This window comes from Rousettus aegyptiacus, unplaced genomic scaffold (genome assembly GCF_014176215.1).
Source record: "Rousettus aegyptiacus isolate mRouAeg1 unplaced genomic scaffold, mRouAeg1.p scaffold_m13_p_3, whole genome shotgun sequence".
NCBI classification, from domain to species: Eukaryota; Metazoa; Chordata; class Mammalia; order Chiroptera; family Pteropodidae; genus Rousettus; species Rousettus aegyptiacus.
This window is the reverse complement of record NW_023416306.1, coordinates 4,249,084-4,268,673: the sequence shown is the minus strand read 5'-3', so window position 1 is coordinate 4,268,673 and position 19,590 is coordinate 4,249,084. Positions and strand designations below refer to the sequence as shown.

The 19,590-nt window shown below is 49.4% G+C and overlaps 1 protein-coding gene across 2 annotated transcripts in view; it reads left to right on the top strand.

Annotated features, from left to right (window-relative positions):
* The window catches only part of ABL1 (ABL proto-oncogene 1, non-receptor tyrosine kinase), a 106,045-nt gene that overhangs the window by 79,485 nt on the left and 6,970 nt on the right, over window positions 1–19,590 (top strand). For both annotated transcript variants that reach the window (XM_016133842.2, XM_016133843.2), the window contains exons 3-7: window positions 159–454; window positions 7,458–7,730; window positions 15,131–15,215; window positions 15,835–16,012; window positions 17,759–17,943. In XM_016133842.2, coding sequence (XP_015989328.2) covers window positions 159–454; window positions 7,458–7,730; window positions 15,131–15,215; window positions 15,835–16,012; window positions 17,759–17,943 — 1,017 coding nt within the window. The remainder of the gene's footprint in view (window positions 1–158; window positions 455–7,457; window positions 7,731–15,130; window positions 15,216–15,834; window positions 16,013–17,758; window positions 17,944–19,590) is intronic.

Here is a 19,590-nt window from a genome sequence, read left to right as displayed (position 1 = left end):
AATGTACTTTTATACACTTATAAATACATATATTTATGTGGACTTATTAAAATGAAGTAGGTATTTAGGAATTTGGAGAGTTTTAATAATCATACAAAAATAAGTGAGAACGAATGAATTAGCCTTTTAGCTGATGCGTCTGATTTGGTTCTTCTAAGGTGAAAAGCTCCGGGTCTTAGGCTACAATCACAATGGGGAGTGGTGTGAAGCCCAAACCAAGAATGGCCAGGGGTGGGTTCCAAGCAACTACATCACCCCCGTCAACAGTCTGGAGAAGCATTCCTGGTACCACGGGCCCGTGTCCCGCAACGCCGCCGAGTACCTGCTGAGCAGTGGCATCAACGGCAGCTTCTTGGTGCGGGAGAGCGAGAGCAGCCCCGGGCAGAGGTCCATCTCGCTGAGATATGAAGGGAGGGTGTACCACTACAGGATCAACACTGCTTCCGATGGCAAGGTGGGTGATGGCAAGGTGGGCGTCCCAGGCGCGGGAGCTGGTGGATGGGGTTAGTCTTTGGCTAGGAGAACCCAGAGGTCCCTCTGCTGGGTTGATAAGTTATTGCAACGAGGCTCAACCAGTATGACATTGGAAGACACTTTCAAGTAAACAGCCAACATCATCCCATCAGCCTTATGAAAGACCCTCTGTTGAGGACCCATCACATGGTAGTGCAAGTCCATGGGCTGGTATGGTTCTCTAATTGTCTTGCTGGACTCTCGTTAGCAGTTTCATAAGAGGTGGAATATCTGTTGGGTTTTGTGCATACCTCTTACACTAAGACACTTCCTTTTTAAAAGGTCTCTTACGATGGTAATTTATCCTCAGTGAGTAAAATTCAGACAATAATAGATGGATATTTTTAAAGCAAAAGCCACTTTAATAGCACCTTCCCAAAAAAATGTCTGGTACATGGCCTTCCTATGGATAAAATCGTGTGTGTGTCCTTATACATAGTTTTTAAACAAAAATGGGATCACATTATCCCCATAGATTTCCAAACCGAAGCTATGGTTTTGTAAACGAATGTGATCATATCAACAGTCCTTAAGAATCCATGAAGCGAGGGGAGGACGAGCATAGTTACTGCCCCTACTGTGCGCTGGGGCGGTTCTCAGTCTTCATCTCACTTAAACCTCGCCTCAGTCAGTCTTCAGGGCAGGTACTGCTATAATCTGCATTTTTGCGGGAAGGAAAGGAAATGAGGCTTAGAGGGATGAAATTTCTCGCCCAAGATGACAGTAAATTGATGGAACTAAGCTGCGCCCACACCGTCTGCTCTACTGCGCTGTGTCATCGTTGAGGATGTGGATAGGAGACTCGCCGGGGTGGGTCCAGATGGTGTATATATTTTTTAATAACATGCAATACATGCACATGGTTTTAAAAAATGAATTATAATGAAAAGTAATTCTGTCTCCTAATTTACTTCCCTGCCCAGAGGCAGCCACTGTAACTAGTTTCTTCCAGAGTTACCGGATGCATATATGTTTACGTTTTTAAAAACACACAAGTGATGCATACTGAACACTGTCCTGCATCTCGCTTTTCCCACCTGACGATATATTTTGGAGATTGTTTTATGACAGCACATTTAGAGCTGCCTCGTTCTTATTACTGACTGCACAGCACGGATGGTCCATTATTTATTTAAGCAGTCCCTTGCTGGTTGACATTAGGTCGTTTCCAATTTTATGCTGTTATAAATAATGTTGTTATGAGGTGGCTTTCTACTCTTAAAAATCTTGGCCTGCTGTAAAAAAAAAAAAAAAATTACATCACCATCAGATACACTAATAACAAAAGATAAACCCCCTACTTACTCTTAATTTATGTAATGCTCTCTGATATTTTGTATTCCATCTTGTTCCGTTTCTCTTGTAATCGTGGTCATAATCTGCCACATTTATGTCATAGACCCCCCTGGTGGGCCATGTCCTGCAGTTTGGAAGTATATTGCACATATTTCTTTTGCACGGTGGAGTGTGTACAAGATGAGTTGCTAGAATTGATCGAAGGTTATGTGCCATTAAAATTTGTGTAGATGTTGCCCAGTTACCTTCTATAGAAATTGTGCGGATGTGTTTCTCACCAGCAGCATGTAAGAGTGTGTGTTTTTCCTCACTGTCATTAGCAGTACACTATCAGACTTGTAAAAACATCTCCGTCACTAGTTGGTAAAGCCGGTATCTCATTATGTTTAATACTCATGCGTTGTGTTTTGAGTGATCCCTATGCCATTTCCTGAATTTGTCTTTTCCTATGTATCTGAAGTGCACCAGATTTGCATATATATTTATGTCTGTCGATCTACTCTGTTCTCTTTTGTTAGTCTATTCATGTCAATATCAGACTTAGTTGGCATAGCTGTGTAACATGTTTTATTATCTGGTAGGGCTAGTTCCCTCTTTTTAGCATTTTAATGGCCATCATCACAGATTTATACCATACCAACGCACGTGCACACAAACATGTATGTGTGCATGTGTGTGTGTACTTAATGTTCTTATCTGTGGTGTTTTTTCCCCATGTGTCAGGGTTTTCTGGCCAAAGTCCTGTTGTCAGTATCGATGCTTTCCATCACCGCAGATGTCTTTACACAGTGCCGTGGTTTGTACGAATGACCACGCCGTCTGTCGTTGATGTGTGACTAGAGATCAGCCTCGCCAGCTGGCTCTTCAGGTCATTGTTTTTATGTTGAGTGGAGCTCGGTCCTTCCTTCTGCAGGATGTATCAGGGTGGTGAGCCCTTTGAAACCTTGCTTCATACCTCAGGGTTGCCGATTTAGTGACTCAGGATAGCCGAGTACACCGCCCCTAAGGGAGGCGGTTTCCTGTCTGTGCTGTTTGTCCAGGGCAAGCCATGCTGCACCGGTCATCAGCTGAGGTTTGTGCTGAATAGGGTAGTGCTCTCTTTTCTCTGGAGTAGTTTAACCAGCATCGTTGGAACAGATGCAGGCAGTCATGATCTAGTTTGACAGCTCAAAGGGAGAGAACAAGGCCTGTGGGCGGGGGGGTGTGCATGACTTACAGAATTTAAGAGTCAGCCAGTGAGGAAGCCAGCCCTTCTGTATAAAAGCTGGCGTGTGCCAGGGTTCCTTTCACTCCAGGTAGAGCATGGGGACCTCATGTGATCAGTCACTACCTACCACTGGGCAGCTCCTCGAAGTATCCCAGGCCTCTTGTCCTCCGCCTCCCTGGCAGAGACCATCCCTTCAGCTGTGGGAGCATCTGGAGACTTCTGGTCCCACGGGATCATCAGGCAGACCATCTGCAGAGGCTCCTCTCTGAGCGCCACTCCTGAGGGGCCAGCGTTGGGCAGGATGTGTCCCTGGAATGAGTAGAAGAGCGTCAGAGCAGGGGGTACTGCAGTGATGTGTGAGACAGTGTGGCTCGGCTCTGACAAAAGCTGCTCAGAGCAGCGCTTGGACCAATCCTCAGTGGGCCTCTGAGGGGAAGATTTAAGGCTGGTGGGAGGGACAGGCTGGGGTCGAATACATTTAATTCTTATTTTCAAATTAGCTAATCTTTAGAAAACAACCGAATTTAGAAGATTCATCTCTAAGGCCCTGAAGGATTTCTTTCTGTCCCCACCCTCTTGGCTCTACTTTACCTCTTTCCCCATGTCCCTGAGCTTTGGGTCAGCCAGTCCAGGGCCACCAGCTCAGGGCCCAGGGTCTGGGACTGGGGAGTTTGGAGCTGGACTCTTGAAAGGGCCTCACCAGACAGCCATTGCTGTTTCCTAGGAGTCTTGACAGTCTAAAAATCATCAGCTACCCTGGGATTTGGTTGTTGTTCTTTGATGCTTTCTCAAACTTTGTAATCCTCTGCCAACATAGGACAATTAAAGACTGATTTTTCTCCACCCTACTCCCTGCCGCCTAAGACGCTCTCAGTTCATCTTTTTTTTTTTTGTGCCTCCACCTTATTTACTTCTGTGGGGTGCCACTGTCAAGTTCTGCAGGTCCTGATCGCCTTGACAGAGTCTTTCCTTTTCTTCAAAGAGATGCCTAGCTGACATTATTTCCGGTCTGCCGAAGTGACAGGTTCAGGTTGACGGGAATAGAATTCAGGCTTAAGCTTTAGCAGAGGTGGCAGGATAGGCCAACCTTATGTAGCCTCTTGGATTTTAAGATTTACCCACGCTGACAGCGGCTCAGCAGGTGCAGGCATCCCGGTGAAATGCCCACCAAAACACGGCTGACATGCCCTTGTGGAAGAGACCGGGGGCGCTATTAATTACTGCTTAATGATTAAGTACTGCCTTTCTGCTGGTACATGAGATGCTCTTGGAACGACGCTCCTAGCTGAGCATCGTGTGAACAGTATGTGCACACTGGGTCTCCGGGGTCTGAGGCAGCGGAGGGTGCACGGGTCCAAGCTCTCATAAGTCTGCGAATATGGCTGTCAGGAGGCAAGCCATTTCTGTTGAGTTTCTTTGACAAGTCTTGTCTTTCAGACTCCTGCACAATTAAGACGAGGCACAGCCCTGGCTGAGCACCCAGAGTATTTATATAAACGGGTGCACAGCATAGCGACATGCCATTCAGAATGCTAATTTCACTTTCTTCTCTGAACATGCCACGCATTCCTGGTGAAGATGACCGGGTTCGCTAGCAAGTGCTGCTCAAAAACTAGAACTAATCAGACAGAGGCTGCCCGGCTTGACCATTAGAAGATGGCTGTGCAGTGTGTTTCAGGGACGTAGCTTTAATATTTAATAAGTCTCGGTGTGTAAATTTTATGTTGAAAGATGAACTAAGTCGTAGGGTCCATAAACTTAATTATTCAAAAGGATAAAGTCTGCCCGTTCAGTGAAACCTCCCGTCACTGAAATCTCTCACCTGGGAGCCTGTGAGGGAATCAGATGAGACCAAGAACAGATTCTGCATGAACCTGGTCATTCTGTGTGACTGAGGGAACGTGGGCTTTGAGGCGGGGAGCACTCCTTTCAAGCTGAAGGGGAGAAACAGGTCAAGAGCCTCGCTCCCAGATGGCCTGCCCCGTACTGTGCCAGTGAGTGCCAGGCTGAGAGGGGCGCTCGGATTCCGGGGGTGAGGGGGCTTTCTTGGAGTGGCTCAGCCAACTCAGGCGAAGGCTTAGAGCATTGCAAGCCGCGGTGAAGTAATTGGACAACTGACACTTTTCCAGAAAGGCGTGGGGCTTAGGAGCTGTCCCCGAGGCCCGCCCTGTCCTCTTTGGGAACTGCACTGACGCCGTGACTGACACATGTGAGAATGCGGTATGTGCCGAGGGCAGGCTCGGTAACTGTCTGCACCCCACAGCAGCTCTCTGGTGCCAGTGTTCAGGGGCCTGAGTATGCTGCATAGCACGTCCCCAAGGCCGGTCGCCTCGAAGCTGGTCCTCAGTGCTGTCATGTGTAAAAGTGGGGCCTCCTGGCGAGCTGCCGCCTCGCCCTGGAAGGTCCTGCCATTCGGAGGCACCATCTCGCAGAGGGACAAGTTCCCCAGAGCTGTGGAGTCTTTCTGGGCAATTCTTGGGTTGCTCAGAATTTTATTTTAGTAGAATTGTTGCCAAAAGATTGTAAATGATAAACCTGTAGGCCAGAGTTTGCCATTGGCTTGCCTGAGTTTTAATTTGTTTAGCTCATCTCCCCAGACCAAAAAAAAAAAAATGGTTGTTAAGTAATCCTATTTACCCTCTTGAAGGTCGTAGAAGGGATCAACTTGTATATTTGCTGTTATTGCCCTCTTTTAAAATATTCCAATTATCTGATACTACAAACAGAATAGTGGGACCTGCTATGACCGGCGGCCAAGGCCTTGGCCCTGTCATGCGTTTCAAGCTCCCCCCCAACCCTGCTGTTTCTTGTCTTAAGTAATAAGATGTTAAGCTACAGCTGACTGATGCTGTTCCTTTCTCTCCTTCCTGCCCCAGGCATTACCACTGGTCCAAGTCGGTACTTCCCTTCCCACAGCCTTCGCAGTTTGGGCAGGCCTTCCAGACGCCTGGTCATGGCGTTAAGGAACCTCTCCCCCTTCGGTGATCGCCGGCTGCTCCTAGTGAGCCAGTAGATTCCGCGTAGCGCCTGGAGCCCACTGTCCTGTGTGGGGTTAATGTGGAATTGCTCTTCCAACAGAAGCATTCCCTTACCACATCACCGAAACAGAAAAAGATAGCTGTCGCCCTCCCCATGGTTTTCCTCTGTCACCTGCTCCTTGGCCTCCTCCCCGCCTCACTTGCGTCCGGGCGAGCACTCCTTGTGGAGGTGCTCCCTGCACAGGCGCTCGCCGCCGTGCGTCCCAGAGACTCAGGCGCTGTGTCTGCAGTCCCTCCTCCCGACTTCCCGGCCGCGGGAATGCCTGGGTGGCCGTCGCGCAGCCTCCAGGCCCCCACTCTGTTCCCGCAGACACTGCCCAGAGCAGCCCATAGGGCATCCCGCTGGGCCTTGCAGGTCTCGGCCTCTGATGCTGCTTACTCAGCCCAAGTCGAGGGAGTGGGAATGAGGAGGTTTGTGTTTTGTTTAGTGATTTTCATCTGTGATCCTCTTTAGTTCTAGATAATCATATAATTATAGGTAATGATAGGTTTTAGTAATAAACATAATGTTTTAACAGGCTCGGTTCACTTTTTTCTGTATGAAATTATGTGGTGACCACAGCTGGAGCCTGGGTCCTCTGCCCAGAAAGAAGCTCTGGTGTGGGTCTCTACAAGATGGCCAGTGAATTCCTGATGGGGAGACTTGGTGAACATGGTCTCTTTCCAGAAGTCGAGGGTGACGTGGCCATAGGTCTTAGGAACAGCATCACATGTGGCCTTGGTGAGGTTGCCCAGGGCGGCAGGTGCAGCCCCTGGCAGAGGCATAAGAAGCATAATTATTCTTTAAAATTTTCTTTTCTGATCGGCAAACTTTTAATAAGCTCTGCTCTTCACTAATTTAGTCAACTATTATCGGGTACCTGTTACGTACGTACTCATTCCTTGTTCTTGACATTGGGGATACAGGATAAAAACAGGCAGCTTTAGGGCTCTGCTCTTACGAAGCTGACATTCTGGTAGACAGACAGCGATCAAGCCAATAAACGGGGATTGTCAGTGGTAAGTACAGGGTAGAGAAGTAAGATGGATGATAGGATGTGACTGGTGCTGGGTGATGACTTCCGGCGGGGCGGTCAGGGATGACTTCGTGGACTTTTTCACTGGGCTCACAATGGTAAGAGGACCAGGCATGTGAGGATTTGGGAGGTGGAGGATTTGAGGCAGAAGGAGCAACAGCTGCAGAGGGCCCTGAGGCCTTTCACTGCGTCTTCCTGCCTCAGCCAGTCAGTCACAGCAGGTGTAGAGAAAGCAGCGCCGGAGGTTTTCCAGACACTTGGTCCTGCGTGGACAGCCGCCGCCCTGGGCTTTCGCCGTGCGTTATGGGAAGGCTCTGTGGGGCTGGCGCGCAGGTGTCTGAGTTCGCGTCTGCTCCGTGGGCTGAAGGTTGTCCCTGTTTTCCCCAGCTCTACGTCTCCTCGGAAAGCCGCTTCAACACTCTGGCCGAGTTGGTTCATCATCACTCAACTGTGGCCGACGGGCTCATCACCACTCTCCATTACCCAGCCCCCAAGCGCAACAAGCCCACCGTCTACGGCGTGTCCCCCAACTACGACAAGTGGGAGATGGAGCGCACGGACATCACCATGAAGCACAAGCTGGGCGGGGGCCAGTACGGGGAGGTGTACGAGGGCGTGTGGAAGAAGTACAGCCTGACGGTGGCCGTGAAGACCCTGAAGGTAGGCCCGGGACTGCCCGTCCGCATCCAGGCAGGGCCCCCGCTGCTCACGGCGCCTGTCGCACGCGGCGCGTTGGCTGCCGGGGTGCAGTGGCGCACCTTGCCAGGTGGCCCGCCTCCTGCATGCAGGTCTGAGGGGTGATCAGTGCCGAGGCGGTGACTCTTCAGTCTTGTCATCTGTGTTTTAGGGACGTGTTGAGTCATTTTCATAATCTCAGTGTGTTTCCACATATGGTGAGAGCTGAGAAGTGCTGTGGTTTTTGGTGTAAAAAGATTAGTCATTTGGAGAAGTTTTTTCGTTCTATGGCAAGTGTCTTTTAAAGCCGTGGGTTTCCGTTCTGTTTGTGTGGCATTTGGATCACTTCCTATTGAGAGTTAAGAGAAGGGAAAAAAAAAACCTCTTGCGTTTTAACAGAAAGATTTAAGCAAAATGCGTTTGACTTTTCTGTGGATTTTTGTTGGCAGATTTGAAAGGCAAGTGCTGTTTAGTTCCTGCAGGTTCCTTCCTGTTCTCCGTCCTGTGCGTCCAGACCTCTGGAGCTAAGGAAACATTAAGGCTTCCTACTAACTCGGATGCCCTCCTTTTTTTTCTTGTTATCTGTGACTTTCACTCTCTCCACCAATGCATGGTGTTTGTGGTTTCCAGGCAGTTTGTTTTTCTTTTGAAGTTTTCTTTTGAAGTTCTTTGAAAGCTTTAGGACGCCAAGGAAGGAAGTTTCAATTTGCAGCCTTCTTCCAAATGCGCCCCATGCTTTGTGGCAAGAGTGTCCCCTAGTGTTGACCTGCATTATTTTCACCTGAGAACTTCAGCAGTGTTGACCTGCACAGAAATTGAGAATGAGCCCATTTTTGTAACTGTTAGAAAAGAAAAAGAACTGAAACACCCACTGTTGGGAAAAGTGAACCCGACCGTGTGTATGTTCTCGAAAGTCAGCTGGGTGCACGCTTTGAGGCCGGCGCAGCCATATTGCTGTAGGGACTCCATTACTTCCCCGATGCCTTCACTCAGAGCTACAGTAAAAGGAAAACTATGATTTCTGGCTGATACAAAGTGACCCTTAAGTGGAAAGATCACATTCCTTAGTCCTAGAAACCAAAGATGGCTTCCTGGCACTATATTAAATGTGTCCCCTGAGATCGGTCTTTGGGGCAGGGCCGACACGGGAGAGAGGGCGTGGTTTCGGGTCACCTCAAGCACTTCTAGATATTTTCCAGATAGGATTTTTTTTTTTAATTAGCATTTATCGAGTTCCTCACCTCTTTTTGCCAGACCCCGGCTTAGCCAGGGACTGTGAAAATGAGTGAGGCAGAGTCCCTCACTTCACGCTCGTCTGGGTCACTAGAGTGGTCAGGCTAGAAGCGGGCAGCCTGCTCAGCGGGAGAAAGAGGCAAGCGCAGCTGTAATAGTGCAGTCTGATAAGGGCCGCTTCAGGCACGAGCCTGGCACCGTGTCACCTCCCAGGACCAAAAGGAGGGACTGAGCTCTGCCTGACGGGGAGAGAGCATGAAGGGAATCCTGAGCGAGGGCTGTAGTGGGAGACCAGGAGTTGGCCAGGGCAGCAGAGAGGTGGAGGGCAAAGAGGGCACAAGTCACAGAGGGCTCGAACCCAGCTAAGGAGCGGGGGTGGTCCCCTGGAAGCAGTGGGGCCCATGGAAGGGCTTGGTGCATTTGCATTTCACAAAGATGGCTGTGTTGGCGAGCCATCTTTAGAAAGAACCGAACAGCCGTTGCCCTTCCTCTCTCAGATGGGGGAGTACGGGGAGACGCATGTACTTGTGCTGCAGCGTCTCGATTGGCACACGATCGAAGACCAGGCCCAGAGACACCAGGCCTTGACCAGCTCGAGAAACCGTTAAAGGCCTGGGCATCACCACACATCTGCCAGGATTGGCAGAAATGGAACGAGGAAGAGGGAGAGCACACAGTACACTAGATTTCAGCCGAGGCAAGGCTTGTTTGAAAACTTTAAAAAGAGATTGAGTGTGTGCAATTCGAAACGTGGGGAAGTCCGAGCCCAGTAGCCGATGCCGTGGCATTGTTCTCTGAACGCCTGAAGGAGGGGATTTCAGAGGCGGGACCTCCTGGAGCTCAGTGCTGCCGGTGCTGGTGGTGCTGGTGGTTTTCTGCTACCAGTGAATCAGGATTATCTGGAAGTGGGCGCCTGTTAGAATGTATTTTTCTAATGATGCATTGTTAAATTTTTTATTATATACTGTTACTGATTTTCCCCAAGAGCCTTATTAAGTTATGGTCGCAAAGTATAGGGTCCGGCTGTGTAGAGTTCTGTGAGTCATCACCCCAGCCGGTTAGGGAAGGGGAATGTGTCATTGTCCAGAGGCATGCTAGCCCAGGATACGGTGCTGAGGCACTACTAAGTGAACGCTCCCTCCTCTGCCTCACCCTGCACGGAAAACGTCTCTGCAGCTTGTTTCTCACTCGTCCAATAAGATTAGTATCAGTGTATTTGGGGCGTTTATCTCTACTATAGAAGTAGAGAACTTTAAATGGCTTCTAAATGACAGGTAATGGCTAACATTTATTGAGCTCTTACTACATGCCTGGCAGAGTTCTGAGTGCCTTTCAGATAGCATCTCATTGCATCCTTAACAGCCTTAAGAGAAGGGTCATAATATCAGCACTATTTCAAAGCTGAGAAAACTGAAGCAGAGGGAGGTTAGTAACTGGCCTGGCGTCACTCCGCTGGGAGTGGCAGAGCCGGATTCAAACCGAGACATCCTGCTCCAAAGCCCTATTATTATCATTGTTATTGTTATTATTCGCTCAGGTTCTTATTCTTCATAGACCCTGAAAAATACACATAAACCACAGTTATGTATCTTAACAAACGCTCTTCCCCTCTCCCCCATTCACCTCCCTTAGAGGTGACAGCTCCGATCTTCCTTTCTCTCCAGGACTCCTTGGAAACCCTGCCAGCTCTGGCCCAGGCTTTCGTTCGCTCAGCCGTTCTCACCCAGCACCTCGCTGGGCACCTGCGTCTTGGTCTCTTCCCGCCTCTCTGTCCTATTTGTTTGGTATTGCTGGCCCCTCAAAGGGCAGAGCGAGCTCTTCTTTAAACAGCAGGGGGAGCAAGGCCCTGCCTTCAACCAGGACTCCATGCTGAACCACTAGGCAGTGTTAGGTCTTATACCTTCTGAGCCTAAGGACAGGATCACAGGATGAGAACGTGAAAAAAGAAGGCACAGGTCTGACCCCTATGGGTGGGAAACTGGAATTACAACCAAGGCCCACTGATAGGAAAACTGCTAGGTTGAATTTTGACAGTGTTCAGTAGGTCATAGGCTTAGCTTTACCCCTGTACTAACTATATTTAAGCCAGGATGTGCCTAAGAGAACCAGCTGTCAAGAACAAGGAGCCCCAAGTTTCACATGCGCTATATTCTAAAAGTTAGTTTGTAAGTCTTTTTTTTTTTTTTATGAAACAGTTTTATAAGTAATAGAATTTGGAAAAGACTGTTAGTCTAGTTGTGACATTAAGATTGAATCATAAGTGAACTGACAAATTTACCATTAAAATAATGGAAAATAATGTTATGAAATGTTGACTTAAAATGGTACCCAGTTCTTAACCTGTTTTTCAACTCGGTCATATGTGCACGTAGTCTCCTCCACCCTTGATTTTTGTGTCTTCCCAGAAGCGGTCCACGTGCGCATTATTTTTAACCACATGGCAGCCTGCCGTGGACACCGACCGCTCTGTGCCTTTTACGTCCACTTAGTGTGTCGTGACTGTTGTTCCTTGTCAGTGCACACAAGGTCGTCTTGTCCTTCCGTGGGTATATTTCAGTGTGCACCAGCCCTCAGTGGCTGTCTGTGTTCTGTCCAACACCTGGCTGTTAGGAGCAGTCCCCAGGGCGGCTCCTTGTTTGCACATACGGGAGAGAACCCTGGCGGGTCAGCTCCTCGGAGTCGAACTGCCGGATTGAGGACCACGTGCGTCTTTGTTCTGATCACACTCCCAGCTGCCGCCCAGGGCGCTCGCGCCTGTTTGCCGCACCCTCACCAACACAGGGTGTTTTGGTCGGGGTTTTAGTTTTGTTGTTTCCCCCTCAAGGAGATTGGTTTTATTGGCGAGCTCCAGAAACGAGCAGAGAGGGATGGGTTCTGTGACAGCACTCGCACGGGGCAGTCCTGCGCGGTGCTCTCTGGCCTCCCCAGGGGGCTGTGCACTGGGGAGAGAGGCCGCTGTTGCCTTGTGACATCTGCTCTCGCGCTGTGTTCTCTGCTGGCTGCAGAGCCAGGTACAGGCGTGGTATTAGGGGATCAGCGTTCTGGGGCTTCCTCTGGGAGGTGGTTTCTTGTGGACTTTCTGCTTAAGCTTCAAGTCCCATATCTGGTGTGTGAACCCCCTTCTTCTGTCGAGCTCAGAAACGCTGCCCCATCCCTCCTGTGTGTTTTTAAACATGTCGGCCTTGGCCCACCTGGGGTGAAGGATCGCACTTCGCTGATTGTAACCTTGTTCAGCTAACATTTGGGCGAGAATCAGAAGCGTGTGGAAACTGCTCTGTGTCTGACGGGCTCCTTGCTGAGAGGAAGCAGAGAAAGCACGAAAAGCTGTCGAGCAGCAGCAGGAGGCGGAGCCGCATCTGTGCTGTGGGATACTTACTGTTGCAGGCGAGGCCCGGGAGAAACAGGATGCAGCTGGTTAGAACATACCTGCGAGATGTTGAGCCCAGGAGAGTGTATCTGTGAGAAAGACATAAAACAGTGTCAAAGAACTGCTTGTCTTTTATACGATACAAGCAATATATTTAGGCTACTTCTCAGAAATTGAGATCCACCATCTTAAATAATAGTGAGTTCCGCTGGTGGGATGCTGGCCAGGGACTGGGCACTGTGCTTGGCACTGTGTGCGTGGGGCAGGTACTGCTGTCCTTTCCGTCTGTATAGATGAAGAAACAATTTCAGAGATCACTGCTGTGTTACCTGTTCCATAAGTAACACCATGGCTACACAGTGGCAGGGCTTGGTCAGTATTAACAAGCCGCCTTCTAACCTCTTCACTGGACCAGCCCAAACCTTCATCTACGTCTGGGACAAGCCCCTCAGTCCTTGTGGAAAGAGGCCAAGTTGATCCATCTCCGTCCCAAACGGACAAGGCTGAAATTCATAGCTTTTACTCAAAGTGTTGCCCTCACCCTAATTGACCTGAGTTAGTTTTATTTTACTATGTAAGGGAAGAGTTCTCTTCGAAAACGTGGTGGAAAGTTTTTCAATGAAAGTAAAGGAATGTAACAGGATAACATCAGGGATGTTTCCACTTGAACCCAACTACAAATGTTTGCTGTTACTTCAGACTGTAAGTCGAACCCAGTCTGATTCCAGCAGGGGGAGACAAGTTCCCACTGATGGTCTGGAAAGAAAAAAACAAGGGTTTATTTATACTGTCCGTGTGTGTGCGTGCATGTGTGTGTGTGTGTGTGTGTGTGAGAGAGAGAGAGAGAGAGAGAGAGAGAGAGAGAGAGAGAGAGAGAGAATGAATGAGTGAATGAATGAATGAATGAAAAGAGAAAGACAAAAAGAAGGAGGATGCCTTGGAGAGCTGTGTTGTTCTCTCTGCATGTCCAAGACTCTTAAGACCGAGAACATGGTTCTTTTAGAAAAGAGTCCGCAGCTGTAAGACACGTGGTGTTTCTGAAATGACTTCTCTGTTCACAGTTTATTGTGTGGCGCTTTAAAAATGGCCAAACTCCACTTGTCTAGAAAGCTTCATGTGAGAGCTACTTTTTGAACGTGTTGTCGGCCAGGCAGGATTCTTAAAGCCCCTGGTCCTCAGCGGGCCGCGCCGACAGCCCCGTCCAGCAGGCGTTCGCGCGCCAGCCTTGGTCACTGGTGTGTCACCCTGGTAAATGAGAGCACTTGACACCCCAAACGGCGTGGTCTGCGGAGCACGTTCCCGAGTGGAGGGGACTCTGAAGAATTAAGGAGCCCGCCCGTGGGTGGCAGCAGGGGTGTGCCCTCTTCCCCCACACGGCCCGGCACAGAGACTACCAGCGACGTTTAACTGACATTAAGAGCAGCTCGCCGTTTTTAAAGAGCAATAACTTTCTAAAGTTCAGTCTCACAGCGCCGCGAGCAGTGATAATGGCCTGACACGTAACTCACTGGTCATGCTCCGCTTGTAAATGCGATTGACCGAAGCGAGAAAGTGCTAAGCGGACATGGGCCTGACCTCTGGACGTCTGCCTTAGCTTTGGGGGCTAGGAAGGGGGGCGGGGTGGTCACAGAGGAAGCTACAGTAAGGGCACTTTGGACCTTTGCCCCCAGAGGGGCAGGTACAGTGTATAAGGTTCCACATTTCAGGTAAACCTGATGAGGTTTTCCTTTGGGGGGAATCTAGTTTTCAAGAAGGTCACTCCCTGTCTTCAGACAAACCCAAACTCCGTGTTGAAATTTGGAGGGTGGTATCTCACTTCCCTCGTTGGCCTTTGTAGCTAGGTTCTCGCAGCAAACAGACCATGCTGTTTACCACCACCTGCTGCTTATTTTGATGGTCAGTTCAGAGGACAGTGGGTTCTTTAAGTCACAGAGACGCTTGCCTGACGCAAGCCACAGCCCGGTGCTCGTGTAACAGGGCCTCCTTACTGCAGGGCCAGGCGCCACGGCCGCGGACTGGAGCCAAGTCCGAAAATACATGAGGAAATGTGGAACTATCACCAATATCTTTGTCTCTCCTCAGCATTCAGACGCTGAACTTGCTACCGATGACGCTTGTGGCTCTCGTTAGGGAAGCTGCTAGCGAGGACTATTTTAGAAACGGAGTAATTGACCCAACAGAGAGTGGGGACAGCTTCATTAGGAGCCCCATGACACCACATCCGTAAGCAGTCCCGCGTCCTCCGTTTCTGCCGTGTTTGGAGGCGTCGTTGTTCTTTGACAGTGCAATACCTGTTGGTGTCGTCAGTCTCTTCTCTTAAATCGGGTACATTTCAGATTCTTCAGGTGATCTTTCTGTGTATGTGTTAGGCATTTTAAGACCCCTTGCAAGCCAGCTGTCCTTTAGGGAACCAGTGCCATGTTTGTAGTGTACACCTGTGCACACCTCCCCCACCTGCAGGCTCCACACGGTGACGGTGACGGAAACAGGTACAGTCCACGTAGCAGCCTCCAGAAGGAGGTCACCAACAACAACGGATACAAACCAACTTCGACATTGCCCTGGGCGAGAATTCAGAAGTTCAGCCCCAAAGAGGCAGTTCATTGTGCCATTGAGATGGTGATCGGCTGCCTTTGAACCAGTCCAGAGCAATGCGCTGGCCGAACCTGATGGGCCGGGATGCTTGTTTGCCAAAGCTCCAGTTCGTGTTAACCACCCCGCCATACCTCCCCTCACACGCACACATCCCTTGCTGAAATAATTTCCCCACCTTTTTTTTCTGTAGGAGGACACCATGGAGGTGGAAGAGTTCTTGAAAGAAGCTGCAGTGATGAAAGAGATCAAGCACCCGAACCTAGTGCAGTTGCTCGGTGAGTGTGGAGCGCGGACGAGAGGGCCTTTGACTGCGACCCTCGGGGTGGTACAGGTGCTGTCGGAGAGGAGACGGATGGCTCGCTATGCTCAGGTCTCCGATCCGGGCATGCGTCATCTACCAGCACTCAGCCCTCTGTTAAAGGAGGCCCGTGTAGGACCGTGTGCGTGCGTGTCTGTGTGAGAGAGAACTTTATTTCCTTAAATTGATACCTAAAGCAGTCAAATACAAGTCGCAGATTGGCTTCTGAAACTTAATTTTTAAGAGTTCTTTCACTAAAGAGATTCTATAAGAAGACATAACCACTTAGGGGGAAACCAACAGCAGTTCGGGCCATTCTCTGTGCTCCTGGCCTTTGCTTCTGAAACTCAGTGGCAGCCTCTTCCTGTTTAAGGTCGTTGGCTTAAGAAGGAGAAAAGAGCGTGGCCGTGTCCCTCCCACAGAGACACAGTCTCAAGTCACGAGTGCTCGCAACCTTCTTCAGAAGCGGGGCCCAGCCTTCAGCGCCGAGCGTGACTCCATTTCAAAAGCCTGTCCCCTTCAGTTCCAGTCCCCTTTGGTGTTTGTCCAGTCGGGGGTGGAGCAGCACCCCGAAGCCCTCAATGTCTTGTTGGCAGGGGTCTGCACCCGGGAGCCCCCGTTCTATATAATCACTGAGTTCATGACCTATGGCAACCTGTTGGATTACCTGAGAGAGTGTAACCGGCAGGAGGTGAACGCTGTGGTGCTGCTGTACATGGCCACGCAGATCTCGTCAGCCATGGAGTACCTGGAGAAGAAAAACTTCATCCACAGGTAGGCGGCTGGTGACAGCCCTCCCCGCCGAGCCGTGGAGTGAGCGTGGGGCCTGCGCATCCTCCTGCAAGAGCCCCGGCCTCTGCGGTCTCGCGGCTCAGCCTCCAGCTTTAGTGCTGGCAACTTATTAGACCTCGGAACAAAGGCGGACGCTGGGTTCCTGACCTTGGCAGCTCAGGGTGTGCATCTAGGGCCAGATTCAGCCAGGCCTGGACTGTGGACCAACAGAGCAGTTAGTCCCTGGGGCAAGAAATGTTTCGCTTCGGAACCATTTTGGAGTAAGTGGAACATTAAAGGATTCATAAAAGGCCTCCTTCCCGGTGGCCACAGCTGCCCTGGAGCAGCGCGCTCATGGTTCCTGCGGGCCCGGCGTGCGTCGCGGGGCCTCTTCCCGGGAGCAGTTGGCGTCTCTTTTATATAAATGTGTGGTAACAGCCAGGGCCCGGGCTTTGTATCTGCGTTGCGTGATTTTCCCCTCCCTTCTCTTTATTATCATTTCGTTCTCCACTTAACTTGCTGTCATCTGGTTCAGCGGTGTTTCCACAATTGTCAGAATTGCGCGTATGTGGTTCTGAATTAAGCGTCTTTGCTGTTGTAAAGCCTGGAGTGTTTTGACCTTTAGGTGTGCCACAATTATCTTGGTCTTCGCATTCTTTGCTGGTGGAAATGGCTTCCTAGCAAAGTGACAGCCTGTGCGAGGCAGAGCCTGATGGGCTTTGCCAGAGTCTTTTATACAAGATGTTCTCCACGCCACCGCTGTGACCTTTCCTGCCCAATTAACTTAAGTATGAAACCTGGACACGAGCTTCCGTAGTGAGGACGGGGGTAGCATGTGTGAAATGCTGGCGGTTCCTTGTAAGACAGACTTTCTGTGCCCCGTGAGAGCCTGATCAGATGTTCCTGTCACTCAAGAAAGTGAACCCTCTGAGGCTGTGAATTGAGATTTCTTGACATCTGGTTTGCCTTGCCCGGCTGGTCCGTTCCCTCTTTACGTGGGCAAACTTAGAGTGCTTTAGTGAAGTCCTGTCAGGCACAGCTCTTCTGTGCGTAGTTCCTTTCTGATCGCCGATGATCACGCCGTCTGATGCAGCTGTCGCCGTCGCCACTCCCGCCTCTCATCCCTCCATTTCAGTTCACCCTGCGATTTCATGGTCGACATCCACGAACCAGGGATTAGATTCCCGACAGGGAATCAGTAGGCGAGAGGAAGCTAATTATACAGGAGAGAATTTTTAGGATACGTTTGGATAGGCATCAGGAAGAAAGAGGAAAGCGGGAAACGCAGCTTAGGTAAAGAATGCTGTGGGCCCGTCACAGGTCTGGACAGGACAGGCAGAGACTCGCTCCAATGGCAGTGGCTCACGGCCGAGGACTGACCTGTACGTTCATTCCCGGTTCCTGGCGCAGAGCAGTAATAACCAGACACTTCGATGACACTTACTATTCTCCAAGCGTCGGTTGAAGCACTTCACATATTAATTAATTCCTCCTCACAACAACCCTAAGAAGTAGATGTTATCATCTTCATTTTACGGATGAGGTGGCTGAGTCCCGGGTAATTAATTAACGTGCCCCAGGTCACAGGGCCAGAGAGCCCGCTCCCAGCGCCCCCCTCTCACCAGGTGGGTGCTGAGGGGTGGGCATTGTCCGTGTTGCCCCTTTCTTCGGTGGCAGGGGGTTCGTGAAGCTGAACAGCGGACAGCTAGCCAGGACGTCTCATGGACGAACTTCTTGTTCCTTTCCCAGAGATCTTGCTGCCCGAAACTGCCTGGTAGGGGAAAACCACTTGGTGAAGGTGGCTGATTTCGGCCTGAGCAGGTTAATGACAGGAGATACCTACACGGCCCACGCCGGGGCCAAGTTCCCGATCAAGTGGACCGCGCCCGAAAGCCTGGCCTACAACAAGTTCTCCATCAAGTCCGACGTCTGGGGTAAGCGCTGCCGCTCCGTCCTGACTTCGCCCGCCCCGGCGGGGCTCCGCCTCCTGTTCGTCCTCCTGGCTCTCCCACTGCCTCCTCTTGCTCTCTCATTGCCTTTATTTTTCATTACTTAATTCTCCTTTTTTTGTTGTTGTTTAAAAACCTTTCTTCCCTGTTGTATCTCCAAAGTGAAGTAAAAGTGAGCTTTTTCTTCTGAAGTAATCAGAGTAACTTTTTTTTTTTTACTTGCCATTTTCATCTCCATTCTAAATTTGCAACTTGAGTTTGTAGGGTTCCTCTGTGCACGGAACGCCGTGTGGTTTGGTTTGGGATTTAAATGAGATACTGCCCTCTGAAGCCGCGTGTGACCACATTCTCTTTCTTCTTTAAAGAACTTTTTATTACGGCCGGTTGCGAATGCACACTGAAGACAGAGCTGCCTGGCCCGAGCCCTGCGCACCCCTGTCACCCGCTTTGCTACTTTGGCCCCTCTCCGTGCCCCCTTATCCTCTGTGTCCCGCCCACCCACCTGACCCTTATTTTGAAACATGTCTCACATATCATATTGTCCACAAATATTTCTTAAATGAGTCTCCTAAAGATGTTTTTTTTATTCTTATAACCACATCGTTCCTCCAAAAATTGACAGTGATTTCTGAATATTATCAAATATCCAGTTAGTGTTCAAATTTCCAGTCGAATCGGAAAAGTCATATTTTTATTTTACAATCCATTTGGATCAAGATCCAGTGGTTCACACAATGTGATTAATTGATATGTCCCTCAAGACTGATCTGTAAGTTCTCTCCCTGTCTCTTATTTTTCTTGCTGTTTATTTGTCGAAGCAATCCTGTCACTTGTCCTTTAAATTTTCCCGCATTCTGGATTTTGCTCATTGTATCCCTGTGGTGTGATTTAATATGTTTCTCTCTCTTCAGTATTCCTGGTAAATGGATAGTTGGATCTAGACAGCTTGATCGTATTCAGGTTTGACTTTTTTTTTTCTTTTAGTTAAGAGTTCTTCATGGGCAGTGGTGTGCTTTTTCATCAATAGGTACCTAATGCTCGGTTTTCTCTCTTTCTCACGATTTTAGCAGTTACCAATACCCAGTGCCTAGATCCACTGTTTTATTAGCGGTTGCCAAACGGTAGTTCTCTAATTGTGTCCTTTTTTATTTTTTAATTAGCTCAGTCCTTCTGTCAGAAGAAGCTTTCCTTCATCCACTATTTGGTTACTTGGTATAGTTAACATAGGAAAGGCAGGATAAATGTTTGCTTTCTTGCCATTATTTGCCAGTTTTCACATTAATGAGTTGGTTTCTTAATAAGCTTACAATGGTGACCAAATAGGTTTTTGTCGGACTTATTTTTGTGTGTGATACTATTATGAAGTCTCATATATATTACGTGTTTAAATATACTTGATGTGTTTTAATCCACGGCAGTTATTTTCCTTATTGGTATGCAAATTGTCTCGTCTTTGGCCAGTGGCAACCTCACGTTGCTCCTGGCCCTTTTGATGAGACCCTCATAGTCTTCGATAGCATCTGTGCCATCTGGAATGATAAGATGCCCTGGCGTCATTCCCTGCTGTACACCTGACCCACCCACTTCTCCAAGGGCCCTGCTTCCTTGAACGGGATCTGGAGTTTCAGGGCT